We start from the raw sequence: 23,754 nt of genomic DNA, 5'->3' as shown, positions 1-23,754 counted from the left end.
AACCCCAAAGTGAACTTCTTTCAGTAGAATTCCAAGCACCATGGCCATTGCAGGGTGCATGCCTGGGCAGGGGAACCCTTGGTCTTGGGCCACACTGCATGCATGGCAGCCTTCTCTGGTTCCACCCTCCTTAAACATTCCTATGTACCAGTCAGACACAAGGAACACTGTGCCTCAAGAGGAGATTTTCATGCTTTTTCATATTTGGGGCCAGTTCTGCTAATTTGCCTTTGAGAGGGAGCCAGTCATGCAGGTCAGAATGTGCCCTGAGGTTTTGGTTTTAGGGTGAAAAACAAGAAAGATCACAATCTCCAGGCTTTTCTCCAGTAGTGAATGGGAGGGAAGTTTCCTATCATAGTAGATCTGGCTCTTTCCCTCATCTCCTTCCACGGCTCTGCTAATTTATATTTCTGCCTCCCATAGAACCTACCTTGCACTTGGGGGCTGCATAATATGGAACAACTGAACAATACTCATCCTACTCAACTGGGACGTGTTGGTTTTCTGACTTCCTTCAGAGACCCACTGTCCACAAGGGCAGTGACTGTGTCTCTCTTGTCCATTGCTTTTCCTCAATGCCTGGTGCTTGGCATAGAGGAGACATTTAATAAATAGTCATTGAATAAATGAATGAAAACGCTACAAATTTCCCCAATATTCTTCATTTGGGGAACTTGGCCAACATACTCTCCTGGGAAAGAATCTCTAGGATTTAGGCCTGGGCTACAGCAAGTATGTGGAATGGGTGACCAGTGAGGGGTAGGATAGGTACAGCCCACATTTTTCACTGCTTGAAGAGCAGATGCTCAGCACTTTGCAAGGTCTCTGGCAAAGCCCGAAAGGCCTGCCAAAGCGTGGTTGAATCCCCAAGTCAGGATAGATCTGCCACCTTGTTCCCTTCCCTCCTGAAAGAAATAATGTATACAGTGGTCCATTTCCAAGAAAAGTGCCTTAAACTAGCTTAGGTCAGCAAACTCAGAAGAAACAGCGTATACTAGGCCCTTGCTTGGATCGCTAATGCCTACTTATCAGCCTCTCCCTTCCCTGCCGGCGTCCCCTGCTCTTAGTTTCCCCCACTCAAACCAAAGAAGTTTAGTCTAAGATAAAAGTTTACTAGACTGCAAAATAGCTCATTTTGTCTGTTCTTATCAGTTTGCCCAGCTACTTAGGTCATAAGTCAAATACTTGAAGAACCCCTAAGCCAATTAGGATTGCAATGCATTATGGGCTGCAACAAAATGCAGCAAGACAACCCTATAAACTCACCTAAAGCCCCTACCCAACACAAGAGGGAACTAGAAAGACCCCTTCTAGCATTCTCCCAAAGAGTCCCTTAGACAAAACGCTGCAGGTTTTTAAGGGATAACCCTTGGACCAGGGACAAGGAAAAGCAAAAAATGCTAAAGTATTACTGCTTTATCTGACCCAAAGAGCCCATCTGTCAGCCTTTGGTCTTTTGGCCTTAGTTTGCCTCAAATGAAGATTGGGTGTGCCAAGCTTTAATTCTCTATGTGAGTAATAAAACACCATCCTCACAAGAGGAGATAGGTTATGCTCTTTGTTAAATTAGTAAATTAACCCCCATGCTCCCACTGAAAGAAGAAAAAAAAGAGCATAGTAAAAAGCCCTTGCTCAATAAAAAGCCCTGGGATCCCCTAACACGCTTGCCCCCACCTTACATCTCACAAAGTAGAGGAGAGGAAGATCAGAGGCCACAAGAAGGCTGAAGGAGGAGGAATCTGGGGGTCACAGAGAAGCTAAACCCAATGCTCCCTAAAATCCTTATCCAAACTTGAGGAAAGAGTTAGAACAATGTAAGAAGGACATTGAGAATTTCCCTATTCCTTCTAAACAGCAGATGTCTAATATGTACCCTTTTAAAGAAGTCCCTCTGGGACAGGGAGGAGTTGGATTTCTGAGTGTGCCTCTAAGAAGTACTGAGGTTAGGAATTTTAAACAGGAAATAAGGCCACTCTTGGAAAATCCCCTCAGTTTAGCAAAGCAGCTAGATCAATTTTTAGGACCCAATTTTTGTACTTGGGCTAAGATGATGTCAATCACAACTATTCTGTTTATTGGGGAAGAGAGGGGAATAATTAAAAGGGCAGCCATGAGCATTAGGAAGAGACAGCGTCCTCAGGCAAGGAGTCCTGCCAGCTGAGCAGAAATTCCCAAATGCAAATCCCAGATGGAATAACAATAACCCCAAAGATTGGCCCAAATGCATGACCTAAGGGAATGAATAATTAAAGAGATTAAAGAGTTCTCTCCAAGGACACAGAATGTCTCTAAAGCATTGGAGATCCAACAAGAAAAAGAGGAGACTCCCTCTGTGTTTCTGCAGAGGCTCAGGGATAAAAAATAATAATAATAAAATTCAGGATTAGATCCAGAGGACCCAGTAGGGTAAGGCCTTTTAAAGGTTAATTTTGTGATTAAAAGCTGGCCTGATATAACTAAGAAATTGCAAAAAAAAAAAAAAAAAATTGATGGATGGAATAAAAAACCAATTAAGGAATTACTGAGGGAAGCTCAGAAGGTTTTTGTAAAAAGTGAGAAAAGAAATTGGAAAAAGAGAGAGAGAAAGCCAAAGCTATCCATCTTGCAGATGGACAGAAGGGAGCCGTGGAACGGCTCACACTGGTGCCCAGAGAGAGAGAGTTAAGCTGCTGACCCTGAAGGCAAGGGAGAGTCAGCTGTGCAGTTACAGGCGTAGGGGCAGCAGGAGCCACAGACCCAAAGCAAACAGCCAAGATAAAGGTAGACAGTGTGAGAGAGCTAATGTAAGTAAGCTGTTACTTAGCATGGAGAATGCTCTGGTGCCCAGAGAAAGTGTGAGGGAAAGAGGAAACAGGGGATGACAGAGAGAGAGAGAAAGAGAGAGAGAGAGATAAAAAAAGAAAAAAGTGAGAAAGACTGGAAAAGACAGAGAATAAAGAGAGACACAGAAAGTGAAACTAGGGGAGAGAGATAATGTAAAAGGAAGAGAGCACAGGAGGAAGAGAGAGAGACAGAGAAAGAGAGAGAGCTATGGAAGATGGGAGAAAGGGAGGCAAAGGTGCAGGTGGGCGGTGGCTGCCATGGCCCTGCTGATGGAGAGGAGTCAGAAGCTGATCTTCGGCAGGGTCCTGTTAGTGAGCACCCCATATTAGGTCAGGAATATATTAAATCAAAGAGCTGGGAAATGGTTAACTAATTCCCAAAATTTAATATATGAAGCCATATTATTAGAAAAAGATAATTTAGTCTTGACAACATATATTTGCTTGAATACAGCCAGTTTCTTAAGAAAAGGAGAGGAGAATAAAGAGGCATCAAACCATAACTGTTTAGATATCATAGAATATCAAACTAAAGTTAAACCACCCCACGACATGATAGGATGAGACTGTAAATTGGTCATCCCAAGTAATAAATGTTAAAAAACACAATGGCTATGCTATCATTAATGGAAACAAACAATCCTTATGTGAAAAAGGTAGATTATCCAATAATTGTCAGCCCAAACCTGTAAATTACATGCTCTTAACCAGGCCCTAAAGCTCTTAGAAGGCCAGAAAGGCACTATATATACTAATTCCAAATATGCCTATGAAGTAGTATATACCGGGAGAGATCCAAGATGGCCAAGTAGCAGCAGCTCAGGATTGCAGCTCCCAGTGAAAGCGCAAGAGTGGACGCCACACTCCCAGACGAATTTTTGTTGCCCACGGACCAGGAGATTCCCAGCGGAGGAGTCCCATGGGTTGCCAGCGCGACTCTTTTGGCCTGTGCAGCTGTTTTGCCGGCGCTCCAGTGCGGCGGTTCTCAGTGTGGAGCATACGAGACTGGGTGCCCTTTTAGTTGGCGTTTGGAGCTCTGGGAAGGCAGAGTTGCCCATTCAGCTGATTGAAAATGGGACTGAAACAGGGAGCCAGACCAGGAGATTCCTGGCCAAAAAAGCACCACGAATCTCAATGCCGCTGTTTCAGCCGGTGCAGTGGGTCAACATAAGGGAAATTACACAGATTCCAGCACCCTTTCAACAGGCGACTGGAACGCCTGGGAGAGAATTGACCGTTCAACTAAAAAAAAAGGCTCTGAGACAGGGAACCAAGTGATCAGGCTCAGCTGGTCCCACCCCCACAAAAAAACAGCAATTGGAAACGCTGAGGATTGAGAGTTTCACGGCAAGCACAGCTGAACCCGGGAAGGTCCAGCTCTGTGGGGGAGGGATGTCCACTGAAGGAAAACTAAGAAACAGAAAAAACTTCATCACCAACAAGCTGGACGTCCACTCAGAGACCCAATCTGAAAGTCGGCAATTACAAAGACGACAGGTGGATAAATCCACAAAGATGGGAAGAAACCAGCGCAAAAAGGCTGAAAACGCCCGAAATCAGAATGCCTCTCCTCCTACAGGGGCTTGCAACTCTTCATCAGCAAGGGAACAAGGCCTCATGGAGAATGAGTGTGATGAATTGACAGAATCAGGCTTCAGAAGGTGGATAATAAGAAACTTCTGTGAGCTAAAAGAACCTGTTCTAACCCAATGCAAAGAAACTAAGAACCTTGAAAAAAGGTTTGACGAAATGCTAACGAGAATAGACAATTTAGAGAGGAATATAAGTGAATTAATGGAGCTGAAAAACACAATACGAGAACTTCGCGAAGTATACACAAGTTTTAACAGTCGAATTGATCAAGCAGAAGAAACGATATCAGAGGTCAAAGACCAACTCAATGAAATAAAACAAGAAGACAAGATTAGAGAAAAAAGGGTAAAAAGGAATGAGCAAAGTCTCCAAGAAATATGGGACTATGTGAAAAGACCTAATCTACGTTTGACAGGTGTACCTGAATGTGACAAAGAGAATGAATCCAAGCTGGAAAATATTCTTCAGGATATTATCCAGGAAAATTTTCCCAACCTAGCAAGACAGGACCATACTCAACTCCAGGTAATACAGAGAACACCACAAAGGTATTCCTCAAGAAGAGCAACCCCAAGGCACATAATTGTTAGATTCACCAGGGTTGAAATGAAGGAGAAAATACTAAGGGCAGCCAGAGAGAAAAGTCAGGTTACCCACAAAGGGAAGCCTATCAGACTCACAGCAGATCTCTCAGCAGAAACCCTACAAGCCAGAAGAGAGTGGGGGCCAATATTCAACATCCTTAAAGAAAAGACTTTTCAACCCAGAATTTCATATCCAGCCAAACTAAGCTTCATAAGTGAAGGAAAAATAAATTTTTTTGTGAACAAGCAAGTACTCAGAGATTTCATCACCACCAGGCCTGCTTTACAAGAGCTTCTGAAAGAAGCACTATACATAGAAGGAACAACCAGTATCAGCCATTCCAAAAACATACCAAAAGGTAAAGAGCATCACCATAATGAAGAATCTACATCAATTAATGTGCAAAACAGCCAGCTAGCATTAAATGGCAGTATTAAACTCACATGTATCAATATTAATCCTAAATTTAAATGGACTACATGCTCCAATCAAAAGACACAGACAGGAAAATTGGATAAAAAGCCAAAACCCATTGGTATGCTGCATCCAGACCCATCTCACATGCAAGGATTCACAAAGACTCAAAACAAAGGGATGGAGGAAGATTTACCAACCAAATGGAGACAAAAAAAAAAAAAAAAGCAGAAGTTGCAATTCTTGTCTCTGATAAAATAGACTTTAAAACAACAAAGACCAAACGAGACAAAGAAGGGCATTACATAATGGTAGAAAGATCAATACAACAAGAAGAGCTAACAATCCTAAATATATACGCACCCAATACAGGAGCACCCAGATACATAAGGCAAGTTCTTAATGACTTACAAAGAGACTTAGACTCCCACACAATAATAGTGGGAGACTTTAATACCACATTGTCAATAATAGACAGATCAACGAGATAGAAAGTTAACAAGGATATCCAGGACTTGAACTCAGACCAGGAACAAGTAAACTTAATATTTACAGAACTCTCCACCCCAAATCCACAAAACAGACATTCTTCTCAGTATCACATCACACCTATTCTAAAAGTGACCACATAATTGGAAGTAAATCACTCCTCAGCAATTGCATAGTATTTCGCAGGTTTAAATGAAATATTGGTTGGCTGCTTGTTTGTTATTTTCCTCCCTTATTCCTTCCTATCTTCATTGTTAAGCACAATCATTGGCATAAAAGAGGTTTTTAATACCTATTTTTAGACTGCATTCTAGCCTGGGCAATAGAGCAAGATTCTCGTTCTCTCTGCCTCTTTCTCTCCCTCTTTCTTTCTCTCTTTCATTCTTTTTTTCTCTCTTTCTTTCTTTTTCTCTCTTTCTTTTTTCTCTTTCTTTAAAAAAAAGTGGTTTCTTGAGTTGTAAAAAAAAAAAAAATGAAGTAGTATATACCTTAAAAAAGATCTGGACAGAGCAAGGCCTAATAAACAGCAGGGGGAAAGAATTGGTACATGGGAAACTGATCAAACAAGTTCTAAAAAGCCTCTTGCTTCCAGCAGAGACAGCCATAGTTCACGTAAATGACCCCCGGAAAGAAAACACATAGAAGCTGTAGGGAACAGGCTTGTGGATAAAGACGCTAAGCAAGCCTCCCTGGAGGAAGAAGGTAGATTGTTTAACCTAATCCCAAATATCCCTAAGGTGATATTAAAACCCCAATTTTCTAAAAAGGAGGAGGAAGAGCTGGGCAAGATGGGGGCCACTCAAACTGAGGAAGGGAGATAGGTGCTCCCTGATGGGAGAGAAATGATAAGCAAACCCATAATGAGAAAACTAACGTCCATACTGCATAAGGGAAGTTGTTGGGGTCTCCAGGTCATTTGTGATACAATACTCAAAAAGTATGGGTGTATAGGGATTTATACCCTTGCTAAACAAGTGTGTGGGTGTTGTGTAACCTGCCAGAGAATAAACAAAAAGGTAGTTAGAAAACAGACTACTGGAGGAAGACCTCCTGGGTTAAGGCCATTTCAGAGCATTCAAGTAGATTTTACAGAAATGCCCAAAATAGGGAGACTAAAGTATCTACTTGTAATGGTAAACCACCTCTCCAGCTGGGTGGAGGCCTTCCCCTTCCAACTGCCACCATTGGGAATGTGGCAAAAATAATCTTTTTTTTTTTTTTTTTGAGACAATGTCTCACTCTTGTCCCCCAGGCTGGAGTGCAGTAGGGGGATCTCGGCTCACTACAATCTCTGCCTCCCAGATTCAAATGATTCTCCTGCCTCAGCCTCCTGAGTAGCTGGATTTACAGGCGCCTGCCACCATGCCCAGCTATTGCACTTTTAGTAGAGACGGGGTTTCACCATGTTGGCAAGGCTGGTCTTAAACTCCTGACCTCAGGTAATCTGCCTACCCTGGCCTCCCAAAATACTGGGATTACAGGTGTGAGCCACTGTGACTGGCCAAAAATCTTAAAACAAATTATACCTAGATTTGGCCTGGTAAAAAATATTAATTTAGACAATGGGAGTCACTTTACCCCTAGGGTGCTGAAGGGAATTATGGAAAGTTTACACATTAAATGGAATTACCACGCCCCTTGGTATCCCCCTTCCTCTGGAAAAGTACAATAAATCAAACTGTCAAAAAGCATATTACTAAACTAATCTTAAAAACTAAAATGCCTTTAATGTCTCCCAGTAGCACTCCTTAGGATTAGAACAGCCCCAAGGAAAGACTTGGGATTGTCCCCTTACATATTATTATATAGACTACCATATTTAGGTAGGACTACTGACCTTCCTACTGTGGAAACCAAAGACCAATTTTTTAGAAATTATATACTGGCCATATCCTCTACCCTGTCATCCCTTGGGCTGAAAGGACTTCTAACTCAAACCCTGTCTCTTGAGTTATCAGTCCTCCACTTCCAGCCTGGTTTGGATGTGTAAGTTTGTTTCTCACACTCCTCTGCAGCCTGGGCTGTCAGATTTACCTGACTGAGAGCTCGCTGTCACGATTTTGGTCTCCACAGTGCCTTTCTTGGGGATGGGGAGTGTGTTGGAGGAATTCCGGGTGGGGCTCACGCTTGCCGATCGACTCCCCTTGAGCAAACGCTTAACATCATCCAATTCTGTCCCTGTAAAAGAATCCACAGATGTTTCTGTTAAGTCCAGTCTTCTTTCCTGAGTCCCTGTGCAGTTGGGGGAACATTTGTGGCATTCTGACTACCAGGGAGAATGGCATCTGCTTCACACATTGGGACTTTTTGCTTGGCTTTATAATATTCACATTTTACCAATGAATAGCACTTATCAACTTGGTACTTTGTCATATTAACAGCCTCATAAATCTTCTGCCTCTCATAAGGAGGTCAAGGTGCTTGGGAGATATTTCTTAATTAGACCTCATGAAACACCACAGGAATGATTCTGTGGCTGGAAGACACTATCATCTAGGATCAGGTGGTTAGAGAACCAGGTCCCTTCGAACAGATGCTTTAACAGTAGTCTCATCCCCTCCGCAGCATGCATCAGATGTTGGGTCCCTGACCTTGTATGCCTGGGGTGTCAAAAGGAATTTGTGGCCCATAACTCCTAAACATTATGCTATGTTCATGTGTGATTTAATTTCAAGTCTGTCTGGCTGATTTAATCTGTAGCAAGGTGGAAAATGGAGCAAGTTCCCTGTGCCTCCCACGCAGGAAGCAGGGAAGCAGGAGAGGTGGGAGGCATCGTGCATGGGTAGTGCGTGAGAAGAGACACAGGTTTGCAGACAATGTATGCTGAAGGAACTCTCAGTCCCCATTCTCTTTGCCCCACTGCCCCTAAGCCTAGAAGGACTCAGGTGAGAAGGTGTCAGGCCTGTAGTCAGATTCTACAACCCTAGGTACTGAGCTCTCTGGACAGCCCCCATCTCTGTCCTGAGCCACTGACCCTGCTCTTTCTTCTCCTACTCCTTGTACTTGGCTGCTGTCCTAAAAGTTAAGCTCATTTCAAAATGTCAAATACCTCTAGCAAGAACAACAGATATCTAACATATTCAATAGACAGAGACTGGGGGGTCTCTGGCATTTGAGATAAACTTCAAACTCTTATACTCTACTACTGACCTTTCTCTAATCTTCAGCTATCCCAGTGATGTCTCATGCAGGCTCACCCCTCTAAGCCTAACTGACCCACTCCTCAGTTTCCTTTCAGGTAACACCTAACCCGGGAAGGCCTCTTTGACCTGATCTCCCTGGGCTAAGGTAGAGTTGCTCCTCCCTGCTCCCTCACCACACTGAGTTGTGATTGATGGTTGGTTGACTTACTGTCTCCCTATTAGTTTGTGAATTATTATGCAGCAGGAACCACGGTTTACTCAGCAGCTCAACCTCAGCACCTCACCCAAGGTCCAATTCACAGAAACTCCTTAAAGATGTTTTTATGATTGCATGCACACACACGCATGCGTGGACACACACTCACAGCATTAGCCCTGAATTTCTGGACCCTTTCTTTTTAGCAAGATCATGATCACTTACATCGGGTAGATGGGGATGCACTCTGCAGTCGAACTCGAATTTCGCTTTCTATACAAGGGAAGAGATAGAGAAGGGTGTGAACGAAAGAGCTTAGATCACAATCTCTGACACTGAACTCTTAGAAGCACATGATCCTTTAGGCTGCTCTGAGATTTCTGAGTTCTGGAAACAGGAAATCTAGGTGTGCCCAAGACAAGTGCTGCTTAAAAAGGAAGACCACCCCATCTCCAACAATTCCCCATCCTGCCAACTGCACACCTCCTAGGCAGCTGGAGATGTTCTAATAAAATCCCAGGCTGAGCAAGAAGGTTCCAGTACAATCAACAATGGTCAACCCTTTCCCCATCATCCACCTCACAGTTGCCAGAACCAAGGTTCTATCCTGCCTCCATAGTCTCAGGCATTGGTAAGAGATTCTAAAAGCCAGAGTGTTTACTTACCATTTTGGCCTCTTTAGAGATGGGAAGGGCAGGAAGTTGGCAGCTTAACATTATTAGTTAGTTTCAGGTGGACAGTTGGCATCTTTCAACTGTTAACCTTAGGTTGTGGGTGGTTGGTGTACTCCTAACTTCCAAGTTATTCATGATAATAAGGAAGTCTAGGTGGGTCATTGTGAAGAATTCTGCCTTCACCAGCCCTAACATGCTGCTCCCACCCTGCGCAAAGCTTAGCAAGGGCTGCTTCTCTCAGGACCACATTTCTCTCCTATATCATTGTCTAGATGATGAGATCACAAAACTGTTGTGCAGCCGTTTATCTACTAGATGAATTTTGAAAAAAAGGTTAGGGAGATTTTGCTCATCTTTTGATGTGTAAAGGCGATTAAAGCATATTTTGTTAAAGTCAACCAGGAGACCAGAAATGAAAGCAGATGTGGTATCTGCATCTTCAGATGATCCACAGCAAAACAAATGATGCCCCACATTGTTGTTATGTGTTTTGATTCCTGCCTCTACGTGCTTGTTAGATTACTGTCAAAAGCTACCCTGCCCCTCCTAATAGAGCCAGTGGAAGATTCCCAGGATACTCGAAGCTCCTTGAAGGCAGAAAGCATGCCTTGTTTATTCTTCTGTACCCCTTACACTCCCTGGCTCAAGGCTGGACACACATTAGCTGCTCAGAATATACTTGTTGAATGAATTGGACTGAGCCCAGTGACAGCACTCACCTCGTGTTTGACTCCGTCCTCTGGTTGAAGAAGAGGCTGAGAAACAAAGAAATACAACTTTAGGCATATATAAGAGGTGGCATGCTAAATACTTTTGACATGGAGGCAGATATATTTGGGGAGGGGTTACTTTCATAGTGTGTCTAAATCCAGATAGGGGCTTTTCTGTATAGCAATTGCTTAATAAATGATGACCGCTTAGCAACAGCAGAGAATGTTTTGCAATGCTGTAGTGCATTTATGATGTTAAATTAGCTAAACGAATGTTAAGTGAGCTAAAATTTAGTGTTAAGTTAGCTAAGGTAATCTGTTGGGGAGCGTGATCCATTTGGACTGGCTGACTACACTGATCAAATGTATCAAAAAGCTCCCAAGTCTTCCCTTTGATTATTTATTTGAGTGTCATGGTTTCTCCACTGTAAGCAAATACATAAAATTATAATCACTGTATAATCAATGATCATAGTATCAATTTATATGCATAGTGAGATTCCAAGAATATGGATCAAAAACTTAAGGCCAAGTGAAGACACAGCCTGGGGGTTCACGAAGCATATACAGTGCCCTTGAAAGCAAGCAGTAGTGAAGGTGCTGGGATCCCTGGCATTTGTGTGTTCTACTCGCTGGTCTGCCATGTTGGTCTCATGTGCATCTCATGGAAAGAAGAATCCCTACAGTTATTGTTTGGCCTTAGGGGTTTATCCATCCAAGCCTGAGCCAACTTACCATTTCTCTATTTTTTTTTTTTGAGATGGAGTTTTCGCTCTTGTTACCCAGGCTGGAGTGCGATGGCGCGATCTCGGCTCACCGCAACCTCCGCCTCCTGGGTTCAAGCAATTCTCCTGCCTCAGCCTCTCGAGTAGCTGGGACTACAGGCACGCGCCACCATGCCCAGCTAATTTTTGTATTTTTTAGTAGAGACGGGGTTTCACCTTGTTGACCAGGATGGTCTCGATCTCTTGACCTCGTGATCCACCCGCCTCGGCCTCCCAAAGTGCTGGGATTATAGGCGTGAGCCACCACGCCTGGCCACGGCTTACCATTTCTATGGTGCCATGAACAAAGGCTTAAGGCAAGTTAATGTGGCTGACAGTCCCCTTAATATGCTTCAGGATAAAGAGCAAGGGAAAAATAGGTCAGCAGAGGTCAAATTCCTTTAGAAGAATCCATTTAGCTCATGATGTCTCCTACTCCTGCCATTTCATCTCCCCCAGGCATCTTCCTAGTGCCTCGTTTGACCATTTCTTTAGAAACTAAGGAGAGGACATACCAAATTCCTTCCGAGGGTACTCCGGAGAAGAGTTGCCACTGGAGCTCCCTAGAGAGGAGATAAAATACTTAGAACAAATGGCTTCTTAGGCCCATAAAGCTTCCAAAAGGGGAAGTAGTGCCTGTTACTTCTTTCTAGACCTCCACAGCCCTCGGTGTTTCAGGAGGGGGTGAGGTGTGCTCCTCAGCATGCATTTCAAAGGAGCCAGGCTCATGATGTAAAGACGACACATCATGGCTCTGGTCGCAACTCTTCACTCTGGTCAAGGACCTACTTCGGATGAGACAAGGACGAACAAAGGGAGCAGGGGTTTTCATTTCTTTCATTTTTGTTCACTTCTTCCACTGGACTTGCCCTGTGCCTGTGCTAGAGCAAGTGACCTGCCCTGAGCAAGTAACCTGCCCTCAGTACCAGCGACCTCTCTGACCTGTGAGGCTTGTCCCAAACAAGCCAGTTAAAACGAAGGTACAAATCCCTGCTCAGGCCTGACATCGGAAAGTCCTGTGATGATTCAACCTACCTCACCTGGATTTGGAGCTTCCCAGTGGCCCAGCAGCTCTGGTCCTACAGCCGCAGGAGGGAGTCTGCTGTGGGTGTGGGATGCCGGCTGTCTGTAATCATTCACTAGAGTGTCTGGGCCTTACTCCTGCTACTCCAGCACCACCACCCGTCTCTTCTTACCATTAAACTCCTTGGTTGCCTGGCTTGTCGGTTTCCCACTAAAACTGCTTCTGCAGATCACCAGGTATGTCAGGAACCTTAGTAATGGAACCCAGGTGTCTATGACTCCTTCTTGACTCTGAGCACTCTCTTGTGTTGACTTCAGCGTTGCTGCATGTTCCTGGTCTCCCCATGTCCCTAAAAGACTCTTCTTTCTCCTTCCTCCCTCCACTTTACCTTTATTTGCTTCCTTCAATTTTTATACTCTCTTCCTTGGCAAATTCCCTTACTCTTCTGATTTCCTCTAACATCGCTTTGTGAATGGCTTCCACCTGGGTATCTGGGCCCTGACTTCTTCCCTAAACTCAAGTCCAGCATCACCCACTGCCTGCTTGCTACCCTCACCAGAGAGCTGGGTGAGTGGCTGTACTTCAGGATGAAATTACTGGATTCATCAAGTGGAGTCCTTCATCTGGATTCCCTGTTTCAGTTGTTGGCACCACCAAGAACCCACCTGTGTGTAAAGCCTTTTCCTTACATTTAATCAATTGCCAAACCTGTCAATTCCACCTCGGAGATACCTTTCACCTGTAGCTCCTCAGCACCATTGTTACAAACCTGGTCTCAGTCAAAATGTCCCTTCTCTGGATGACTGTATGAGGATGAGGATTTCCTTTTAACTTGTCACTGTGTTCAGTCTCTTTCTCACCAATTTTCCCAACACATGGCTTCAAGAGTTCTAGTCCTGGACCTCAAATATGATTGTTTTGCTGAAAAATCTCTGTGGCTTCCCATTGCATATGGAATAAGTCTAAACATCTTATCCTAGCACTGAATCTGAGTCCCTCAAACCTTTTGCACGTAAGTACCACTGAATTTCCCACTTAAGCCCTGGGGTCTCCTGGCTGTCTTTGCTTATGCTGCTGCTCCCACACCCTGGACAGCCCCATCTCTCCATCTCTGGATATCAAACTCTTACTCATCATGAGGGCCCAGCTCAGATGTTACCTCCTGCATAGGGTGTTCCCTGATTTCCTCAGCTGAAAATGATAATCCCCATCTACTTTGCACAGTTGTATTTTATCTGTCATCTTAACATGTCTATTGGACTACAGATCCTGAAGACAAGATCCATGTCTGATTCATTTAAGCATTCATCAAGGCATTCTACACAGTGTTAAACACATAACAGGTACTGGATAAAATACTAGTTGTAAAAGTAACGAAATGGGTGAATGAATGAATAAATGAGGCAATGAATGAATGAATGAAGTCTTCAAGTAATGGAAGTCCATAAAAGAAATGAGTTTAAGTGTACTTTTTTTTTTGATATGGAGTCTCGCTCTGTCACCCAGGCTGGAGTGTGGTGGCATGATCTCGGCTCACTGCAACCTCCACCTCCTGAGTTCAAGTGATTCTCTCCTGCCTCACCCTCCCAAGTAGCTGGGACTACAGGTGTATACCACCATGCCTAGCTAATTTTTTGTATTTTTAGTAGAGACGGGGTTTCACTGTGTTAGCCAGGATGGCTTTGATCTCCTGTTCTCCTGTCCTCATGATCCTCCCACCTCAGCCTCCCAAAGTGCTCGGATTAGAGGCGTGAGCCACCACACCAGACCCCAGAAAAAAAATGAAGGAGTAGAAAGGTGAGGGGCAGACACAGGTGGCCAGTATGTAAATCTTCAAAGAACGAGTGATGTTGCTTGTGGAAGAGAATAGTCCTCTTGTACGCTCAGTAGAACTGATACCTTCGTATGCATGGCGGGTAACGTGAGTTTTTCTTTCAAAGGTCGAGCCTGGGGAGTTCGGCAGAGTGGAGGCAGGTGAGTGAGCCCTCCTGTAACTAGAGGTGGAGCCATGGCCTCGTGCGCTTCCACCTGCAAGAGGGGAAAAGCGTAAGTTCTCATAGTGCTTCGGCAGAGAGGTGAACTAAATGGCTACTGTGACCCAGCTACATTAACCAAGTACTCTCAGGGAGGGCTTTCACGAGGGCACAATTGAAAGGGGCTGCCTCAGCATTCCCCCAGCTGTTCAGAAATGGAAGGGTGGAATCATTGGCCTGGAACATCCTTCCTATGCATGGTTATCGTGCATGGAAATGGAAAGGAGTTGGCAGGATTTTTCCTGTAGACACTGCTTGGTTGGACTGGAATATAATCCAGCATGGAAGTGTGCCTCAACAGGTAGGGGCAAGTGTTTCTTTTGGTCAGCCTGGCTGTTCTTATGCCTTGGGGCTTCCTTTTTAGTTTCACTTCTAAGTATCTTGAATGGCTTCAGGAGCTATCTGGGTGCTTCTTGTTTTTGTTCGGTTTTGCCTTGGTTTGCTTTCTTTTGTTTTAGTTTGAAAGAGTGTCTCACTGGGAACAACGGGCCTGTGTTGGATGCTTGCCCAGTGGAACCTTGCAGGGCATGGGATAACATGTCACCAGCTTCCCTTAGCACAGTAACCCAATCATTAAGTTTCTTTTGTTGTTGTTGTTAATTCATATTGTAAACCTTCAGGCGTGCACATCCTTCTCTAAAGAGATGGCTTAAAGAGAGTGATTTAGTGGGAAAATAGCAACCTATCAATGAAGTCTTCTTAATTAATAGTAATTTATATTGTGGACTTAATGAAAATGGATCTGATTTTAAGTAGGCTTCAAATGCTGATGATTTAGAATTTGCACCCCCATTCTCCACCCCTGCTGCCCAATGGCTGTGTGTTATTTAGATAACTCTTTGGGGCATTTGGAATGGATGACAGGTGATTGTAATTGTCCCTCTTGTACGCTGATTCAAAATCGTGACTGCCCTGTGTCCTCTGCAGGACTTTCTTGGTGTCTCTTTGTCCTCATTCTTCCCTGACCACTGGCACCAGTAGGCACTCACTTGAGTTTATGTAGCCGCTGCTGCCATGAGTCAGACTTTGTTTCTCCAGACGGCTCCCTCCGCCAAGAGAGCCTGTTTTAGCATAGCCATTGCTGGTCCCGCCTTCTGCCAGGAACAAAAGCAGGTGACAATTTCAGGGTGAAGTCAGACCAGAGGGTCCCCTTGTCCCCCACCCTGTGGAAGCCTTCCCTGATTTTTCACCAGGACCTTCTTGGTTTGGGGTCCCTTTCCCACCTACATTATAAGATGCAAGCTGCCATGCTCCAATTTTGTTGTTGTTGTTTTTTGATACAAATATCTAGAGTGACTATTCCACCTGATTTAAAAGAAAAGTCGCCTGGATGGAATATAGCAAGTTGCATATTAGGAAATTTTAAATATTAGAAAAGGCTGAGGAATGAAAGCTCCTTGAGTCCAGGACCTGGTCGGGCTTGCTTTTTCCGAGTGCCTGGTCAGCGCCCAGGCATGGCAGCCACTAGAAGTGCTGGAGGGGTGCGTGGCAGCTCTGCGTTGTTGGCCTTCCACCTGGCAGCCCATCACTGCTCCGACTTCACCTGCTGATTGGTGGGCTCTCCCCATCCCCAAGGAACTAGGCTCCCTGAAGGTGGGGGGAAGGGGTAGCTTTTGGGCTCAGATCAATATTACAGGAATGATAGGAGCTCCTGGAAAAAAGTGGCCTCAATCAGAAGCTTGACTGGTGGCCCCCAATCTCTGCTCAGGTTAGGTAAGATTTCCAATATTTTAGCATCCGGAATAGGCACATCTACATAGACAGTAGATTTGTGGTTTCCAGGGGCTGGGGAGTGAGGAGGGAAAATGAGGAATAACTGCTAATGGTCACTTATTTTTGAGGAGCCATGGAAATCTTCTAAAATTAGATTGTAATCATGGCTGCATAACTTGGTAAATACACTAACAATCACTGAAGTATACACTTTGAACTGGTGAATTCTGTTGTCTACAAATTAATGTCAATATAGCTGTTAAAAAAGATTTCAAAATATTTGGAGCTCTCATGGAAAAGGTTACAGGTGCGGGGTCCTTCAAATGGGACCTCCTGAGAAGAGAGCTATTGAGGTAGTTACTTACTTGGTGGTAAGGATGTAAGTCTTGTGGTTACTGTTTCAGTGACAACTAGAAAAAGACAAAGAAAAGATAAGATCTTATGTAATGCACTAACACCTCTGGATCTTGGCAAGGTCTAAGCTCTGTCATTGGATAAGCAAATTAGGTTCGACATTGATTTTTCTATGCTTGTGCTTTAAAGTTTGTGATCTGATTCACTGTGCAAAAAGATACGAGCAACAACAGTGGGTTTAATGTGCTTGGAAAATAAGTTTATATCTCTTTGGAGCCAAAACAAGTTACCCACTGATTTTGGTGTTGATGTCTCTCCTTGGACAATTAGATCCAGTCTAGGCCTGATCTGAGGTTAAAGGAAGACCAGGCCCTCTTGTCTCAAGTTGCTCTGTTTCTCTGCATTGCTCCTTCCCCATGGTCTCTCAGTCCAGCTGAGACCAACACCCTGACTGACTTCACTGCGTACTTCTTCATGAATTTGGAGGTGTTCAAGAACATGATTCGTTCTAATGTCTTTAGGGCAACCTCTGAATGTGGGGAATTGTGGGAAGGAAGGGGGCTCCTGGTAAGTCACATTTGGGGTTTTGCAAAATCAGTGATCCAGGCACATCACAGATAGACTTGAAGAACCAGTCCCTTGGCCTCTGAAATTTAGTTCCTGTTGATCTGAGTGATGATGAATCCATCATATCCTCTGATTGTGGCCCTCACCACTACCTCTGTCTCTGGTGGGTATACAGGAGCACCTACCTATCTGGGGTCTCTGTCCTTTAAAAGCAGGTTTCCAGTGTGCATGCTTGCATGCATGTGTGTATGTGTGCATGTGTGTGTGTGTGGCAGGCATTGGCACACACATGTGGGGAAGGCGGTGAAAGGAGAAAAGAGTAAAGGAAGATGGTGCAGGATCATTTTGTGCGCCTTTCAGCTGTGCTGCTGACACCTGCTCCATCCCATATGACTCTCATTCACACTGTTCTTCATACTGCATTTTGCTAATTAGTTTGGTTGTGTTAGCAAGAACATGTGGTTATGGACATACCAGAAACAGCACATAAAAGGAAATGGTTTTCCAGAGTACAGTTGCAGCTTGATTTGAACAATAGTCCTTGAGTTTTCACTAAACTTCTCATTGTATAGAACTTTGGGATTCTTTGACACATAAAAATAAATTATTTCCTAATCAGAAGTTTCATGTCTATGGAGCCAGAATTTTTTTTTTTTATTGGAGATAAAAAAAGTCACAGAATAAGTAGAAAAGTTTCCTAACTTAGAGTTGCTAGGGGGACAGTTTAAATGTCTCTTAAATTTTTGTTGGGCAGTTTCACAAAATAAGTGTATCTGTTTTCAATTTTCAGTGTAGATGTCAACTATAATATTAGTTTTATTTCAACTTTGTCTCTGCAATAACTAGGATGTTATTTAGATTTCTGTTGCCTTGTACCCCTAAAATTGGAAATGGTTAAACAAAGTATGGTAAATTTATTTAGTAGAATGCTATGAATTATTAAAAATGAAGGTTATGAAAACTATGTGGAAATGACAACCTTCATCATTGAAGAAAAAGCAGGACATCTTTTGACATAAAAATCAACAAGATCGGCCGGGCGCGGTGGCTCAAGCCTGTAATTCCAGCACTTTGGGAGGCCGAGGCAGGTGGGTCACGAGGTCAAGAGATCGAGACCATCCTGGTCAACATGGTGAAACCCCGTCTCTACTAATACAAAAAAATTAGCTGGGCATGGTGGCGCGTGCCTGTAATCCCAGCTACTCAGGAGGCTGAGGCAGGAGAATTGCCTGAACCCAGGAGGCGGAGGTTGCGGTGAGCCGAGATCGCGCCATTGCACTCCAGCCTGGGTAACAAGAGCGAGACTCCGTCTCAAAAAAAAAAAAAAAAAAAATCAACAAGATCTATCTTATCAGAAGGATTAAAGTCCATTTAGGAGCACATTTAAACATGATATAGTGGTTGTGGTAGAATTATTAATGAATTATTTATTCTGTTTCCAAATTTTTATTACTTTTATAATAAAGCATGTAAAAAATTCCAATGCTCTTACTTCTTTCAGTGACTTCAGTACCATCTCGTTTGTTTTTCTTGGTTGCATCCATACCATAGCCACCTGTAAGAAAAGTCAGAAACCATGATAGCCATACTTGCTATTGTTTTCTTTTCTTTCTTTCTTTCTTTTTTTTTTTTATTTGAGATGGAGTTTCGCTCTTGTTGCCCAGGCTGGAGTGCACTGACACGATCTCAGCTCACCACAACCTCCGCTTCCTGGGTTCAAGTGATTCTCCTGCCTCAGCCACCTGAGTAGCTGGGATTACAGGCATGCACCGCCAAGCCAGGCTAAGTTTGTACTTTTAGTAGAGGTGGGGTTTTGCCATGTGGCCAGGCTGGTCTCGAACTCCCAACCTCAGATGATCTGCCTGCCTCAGCCTCCCCAAGTGTTAGGATTACAGACATGAGCCGCTGTGCCCAGCCGCCATTGTTTTTAGTAAGTATAGGTCCCTACTCTTCAAGCTGATAATCAAAAACATGATTTCAAGAATTTAAAGCATAATTCTTTCATGTGCATATTTTTTACAAGGGTCATTCCCATTTCTTATCACAGGTATAATAGAGAGTAATTTAATAGTTTCACTTTGGATTTTATTTCTTTGTGCTGGGATCTTATTTTTCAGCGTCTAGTTGATCAGCCTGCCCCCTGCTGAGCATCAAGATGGGGTGTCCTGACTTTTGTTTGACTAGACAACCTCCATTCTTTGCCATGGTAATAAATAGCTGAAGGGGGTCTATCAAGGCACTTAGTGCTATCATCTAATTCATTTTAATGTCTCCCATAATGTTCAGTGTTCTATATGAGACATTCATGCTTCATTATTTAAGAGTCTGGAGGTAAGAATGGCACTTGATAGATTTAAATCAGGATAAAATAATTATATTTGTCATACTTGCATGGAACTTTATTCTTTTCAAACTATGAAACATTCACTATAATCGGCTCTCACATGCTTATCTGCAGACATAAGAATGAAAAACAGTTGAAGAAAGCCTGCAGAATCTATAGAGACATGTAGGAAAATACATATTTGTGTGTATTATCTATGTTCTCCCTTCACTCTTACTCTGCTTTGAAAAAGAAAATCAGTGCGATCTTGTCCACTGTGTCCCTAAGCAAGGATGGTATGAGGCAGGGCTGATGCTAAAGTGTGATGGGGATGAAGGCTTAAGTCTTAAACACACAGGAATGCATAGCAAGGGTCCTGTCCCAACTGGGCTCTTCTTGCTGTGCTGCCTGGCCCCAGGTTCTGAAAGAACCTGAAATCTGACTTTCCCTGTGGTTCTCTCTCCTTCTCTAACTTTCTCTTCCTCCTAGTTTATCTTTTGATTGTAGTTCAAACTGGGTTCTAGAATGCTGAGGCACACTGCTTCTGCCAGGTACCCCTTGTTTGAAGAGCACTTCTTCCAGTCTCTGCCTAGTGCCTTCAGGCTTGACTTACCCAGTAGGCAAAGTGGGCACAGTGCCTAGGCCCACAGCAATTTTGGAGCCCACAAATGTTTTAATTTCTTTTAAAATCAGAAGGAAAAACAAACAGAATCTAATCTGTATTAAGTCCTTCTTTATACCAATGCAGTTGTAAAACAGAATTTTAAAGTTTTTTTGATGGAGGAAGGGGCCCAAAAAGGCGAAAGTGTCTAGGGACCATGAAAGTCATCATGTAGCTCTGAGTGACTTCCCTGATGAAAACCGAGACCAACTGATTAACTACTTGGTGGAATAACCAAGATCCGTACAGTTAGCTTCAGGGCCTGGTAAATGTGCCAACTTCTTGCTCATCGGTGTTTCTCAAACACAGCTTGAGGCAAGGAATGAGGCATCATGAAAATATCCTAGCTGGATCTGAGAAGCCACAGAATGTCTTTATAGGTATGTTTCCTGGAGCCCAGAGGAGGGGCTCCATACACAGCTTAACAAAGGAGTCTAGCCTCATTACAAGGACAAATCTGGCCAGTGACTCTCTCTGCATTCCAGCTATAACCTGTATGACTTATGTCATGCAAACCTACGTGCAACTGGACACCTTTGCAATCCTTTGTTTAAGCATTAATTACCTTTAATAGCTCTGAAACCCTTCTCTGACTTTCTTTTAAAAAATAGAAATTTGGCTGTGGACTGGAAGGCATTTGGGGAGATAAAACCTTTAAATGCCCCTGGCAGTCAGTAGGGAGGTGACTTTTATAGCTTTCTAGATGGTACCTGAATAGATATGAAATATCATCCTGAAATGAACTGTTTATAACAATCCATGGAATCTTTTACTTCCCACAAGTTATTGCTTATTTTGATCTTTCAGTGAAAGTTGCTGCTGGCAGCTATACATTTGGGATTGGCTGGATGGGTTCCACTTGCAGCCACTTAGGCAGACGGATCATGACTCTGTTTACTAAGATTATGGTCACTAGGCGCGGTGGCTCACACCTGTAATCCCAGCACTTTGGGAGGCTGAGGAGGGTGGATCATCAGGAGTTCGAGACCAGCCTGGCCAATATGGTGGAACCCCGTCTCTACTAAAAATAGAAAAATTAGCCGGGCATGGTAGCATGCACCTGTAGTCCCAGCTACTCAGGAGGCTGAGGCTGAAGAATCACTTGAACCCAGGAGGCGGAGGTTGTAGTGAGCCGAGATTGCACCACTGCACTCCAGCCTGGACTACAGAGGGAGACTCTGTCTCACAAAAAAAAAAAAAAAAAAAAAAAGTACAGTTTCCAGGAAGCAAACCTGGAAAGTTTTGCTTGTTCTTTCTTTATCCAGAAAAATAGCAGGCATTTCTGGGCCCTCCATCTTTTCCCTGAATCCCAATGAAAAAGCCCCGATTCTGCAGTAAAAAGCCAAGGGTTTCCCAACTACCAGAGGGTGAAGTGTTGACCTCCTTAGAAATCAGATGCCCTCCTTCAGAGCCTGGGAGCTCCTCATTGGAAGGTACCCTGTGTATAGAACCTGCTCTAGGCAGGTACAGGTAGATGTCTCTCTCTCAATATGAAGCCACCCCAATGTCTGTGTGTCCCACTGCCAACCTGAGGTGTCAGGGAGCTGTTGGGAGACTGATTCTTTTAAACCAAATATAAGAGGAAACTTTCTATAAGTGAGTTATATTAAGTGGAGAACGATGGCTTGGAGCACAACCCTGGACTAGGATCTTCCCATAAGACCTACAGTGTAGTCCCAGGACTTCCTTTTTTACACATTTTAAGTGCTGATAGTTTTTTAAAGTGTAGCATTAGGAAAAAGAACATTTCCTGCCCAGGTATGTGCCTGAGCCTGCCTACCCCAGCAGGATTCACCAGTGCGTTTATCTTCCAAAAGTCCTACTTAATGGAAACACTGTCAAATAATGTGATTTTTAACTTCTTAGATATTTGGGCCACTTCACTAGAACTAAGGACAAGCAGATCATCCAAGCTCTCAATTCCAAAATTATACTAATTTCCACCCACAGTTCTGGAGGGTTGCTTTGTGGTTGTTTTATAGCTAATGTTTTTTTGAAGACGTAAAAATGATCCCATGTCACTTTCCTATGCAAGAAGGCACAATGTTAAATCATTTTCTACTTTTATGAGTTTTTTCCTTTCCATTTTATTTAAATAATGTCATATTGATCTAAAACTATTCAGACACTGCTGCTGTCCAACACACACACACACGTGCACGTGCGCGCGCACACACACACACACACCACTGTTTGTGATAGTAAACCATCATGTTTATAGCTTACCATCACATTTGGATTTAAACCATCACATTATCTTATTCTAATCACACATGAAACACTTTATTCTTGATATAACAAAGAGAATGAAGAAGCTAAGTGTTTTTCTCTCTATTTTTTGTTTTAGGAACACATGTTTCTATACTCTGCTAATGAATTGCAAGTATTTTTATAGCTTCTATTACTCCAATCTCTATACACTTTAAATTTTAAAACAAAGCAACAACAAAATTGCCAAAGTATTAGAAAACCATCCACTGGCTATTGACCTGTTAACACAGAAGGGCCCAGCAGTTTGATGCCAGGAAAGCCAATTCCCTGGAGTTGACTGTATTGGAGGCTTTGTCTCTACAGCTCCCTGGAGATGGGTTTGCTGCTTGCTAAATTTGGCATCCTGGATTTTCATAACTGGGGGCAGGTGGGATAGGGCACGAGCTTTGTGATTATGTTGGTTTGTTTACAGCTATGTCCTGCCACCATTAATAATGGCAAATGAAACAATGTGAACAGACTTCTTTTTGTTTTTCATAATCTGAGAAGGTGGATAGTTCTTAGGTCTGGTCAGTTTCACCAATGTAAGGAGTCTTTTTCCTATTCTTTTTTTGTTTTTTTTTTGAGACAAAGTCTTGTTCTGTAGCCCAGGATGGAGTACAGTGCCACAATCTCGGCTCACTGTAACCTCCATCTCCTGGATGCGTGATTCTCCTGCCTCAGCCTCCCAAGTAGCTGGGATTACAGGCACATACCACCCTGCCCCCATGATTTTTGTAGTTTTATTAGAGACGGGGTTTCACCATGTTGGCCAGGCTGGTGGCCTCAGATGATCCACCAGCCTTGGCCTCCCAAAGTTCCTATTCTTTTATAAAAGAGAATCTGGCTCTGTTGCCTAGGCTGGAGTGCAGTGGTGCCATCACAGCTCACTGCAGCCTGGACCTCCTGGGCTTAGGTGATCCTCCTGCCTCAGCCTCCTGAGAAGCTGGGACTACAGGTGTGCATCACCACGCTTGGCTAATTTTATATGTTTTGTAGAGTCAGGGTTTTGCCATGTTACCCAGGCTGGTAAGTTTCTATGCAAGTTTGAAGCAGGACTGTTCACTTTAATTGTTCCTGCGTAAACTCTGATCAGATTCATGTGGGTGTTTTGCAGGGCCTAAGAATAAAGCAGGACCCCTCTGATTCTCTGGAGTGCGTCTGTGTGGGGATAGACATCTGTCTTAGGTTAGCTCTGACAGATCTGTGCCTTAACTCTAAGAGAGAACATATGGAGGTAAGAAGAAACCATTCTGCTTTTCAAATAAATACCTTTTAAAAATCTTGCTACAGGCCGGGCGCGGTGGCTCAAGCCTGTAATCCCAGCACTTTGGGAGGCCGAGGCGGGTGGATCACGAGGTCAGGAGATCGAGACCATCCTGGTCAACATGGTGAAACCCCGTCTCTACTAAAAATACAAAAAATTAGCTGGGCACGGT

General features: G+C 43.6%; 1 protein-coding gene across 1 annotated transcript in view; it reads right to left on the bottom strand.

The window, feature by feature from the left end:
* Positions 1-23,754, bottom strand: part of COL17A1 (collagen type XVII alpha 1 chain) — a 57,829-nt gene that overhangs the window by 33,003 nt on the left and 1,072 nt on the right. Inside the window, exons 2-9 of the mRNA XM_021673004.2 lie at positions 18,574-18,636; positions 16,526-16,570; positions 15,437-15,541; positions 14,314-14,442; positions 11,906-11,953; positions 10,636-10,671; positions 9,468-9,515; positions 7,938-8,081 (exon numbers count right to left, since the gene is read on the bottom strand). Of these exons, the coding sequence (XP_021528679.2) occupies positions 7,938-8,081; positions 9,468-9,515; positions 10,636-10,671; positions 11,906-11,953; positions 14,314-14,442; positions 15,437-15,541; positions 16,526-16,570; positions 18,574-18,625 (607 nt within the window). The 5' untranslated portion in view covers positions 18,626-18,636. The remainder of the gene's footprint in view (positions 1-7,937; positions 8,082-9,467; positions 9,516-10,635; positions 10,672-11,905; positions 11,954-14,313; positions 14,443-15,436; positions 15,542-16,525; positions 16,571-18,573; positions 18,637-23,754) is intronic.

Source organism: Aotus nancymaae, unplaced genomic scaffold (genome assembly GCF_030222135.1).
Source record: "Aotus nancymaae isolate 86718 unplaced genomic scaffold, 86718_ANA_hifiasm-v0.15.2.pri h1tg000010l, whole genome shotgun sequence".
Lineage (NCBI taxonomy): Eukaryota > Metazoa > Chordata > Mammalia > Primates > Aotidae > Aotus > Aotus nancymaae.
The sequence above is the reverse complement of the archived record's forward strand: the minus strand, read 5'-3'. Positions and strand labels throughout refer to the sequence as shown.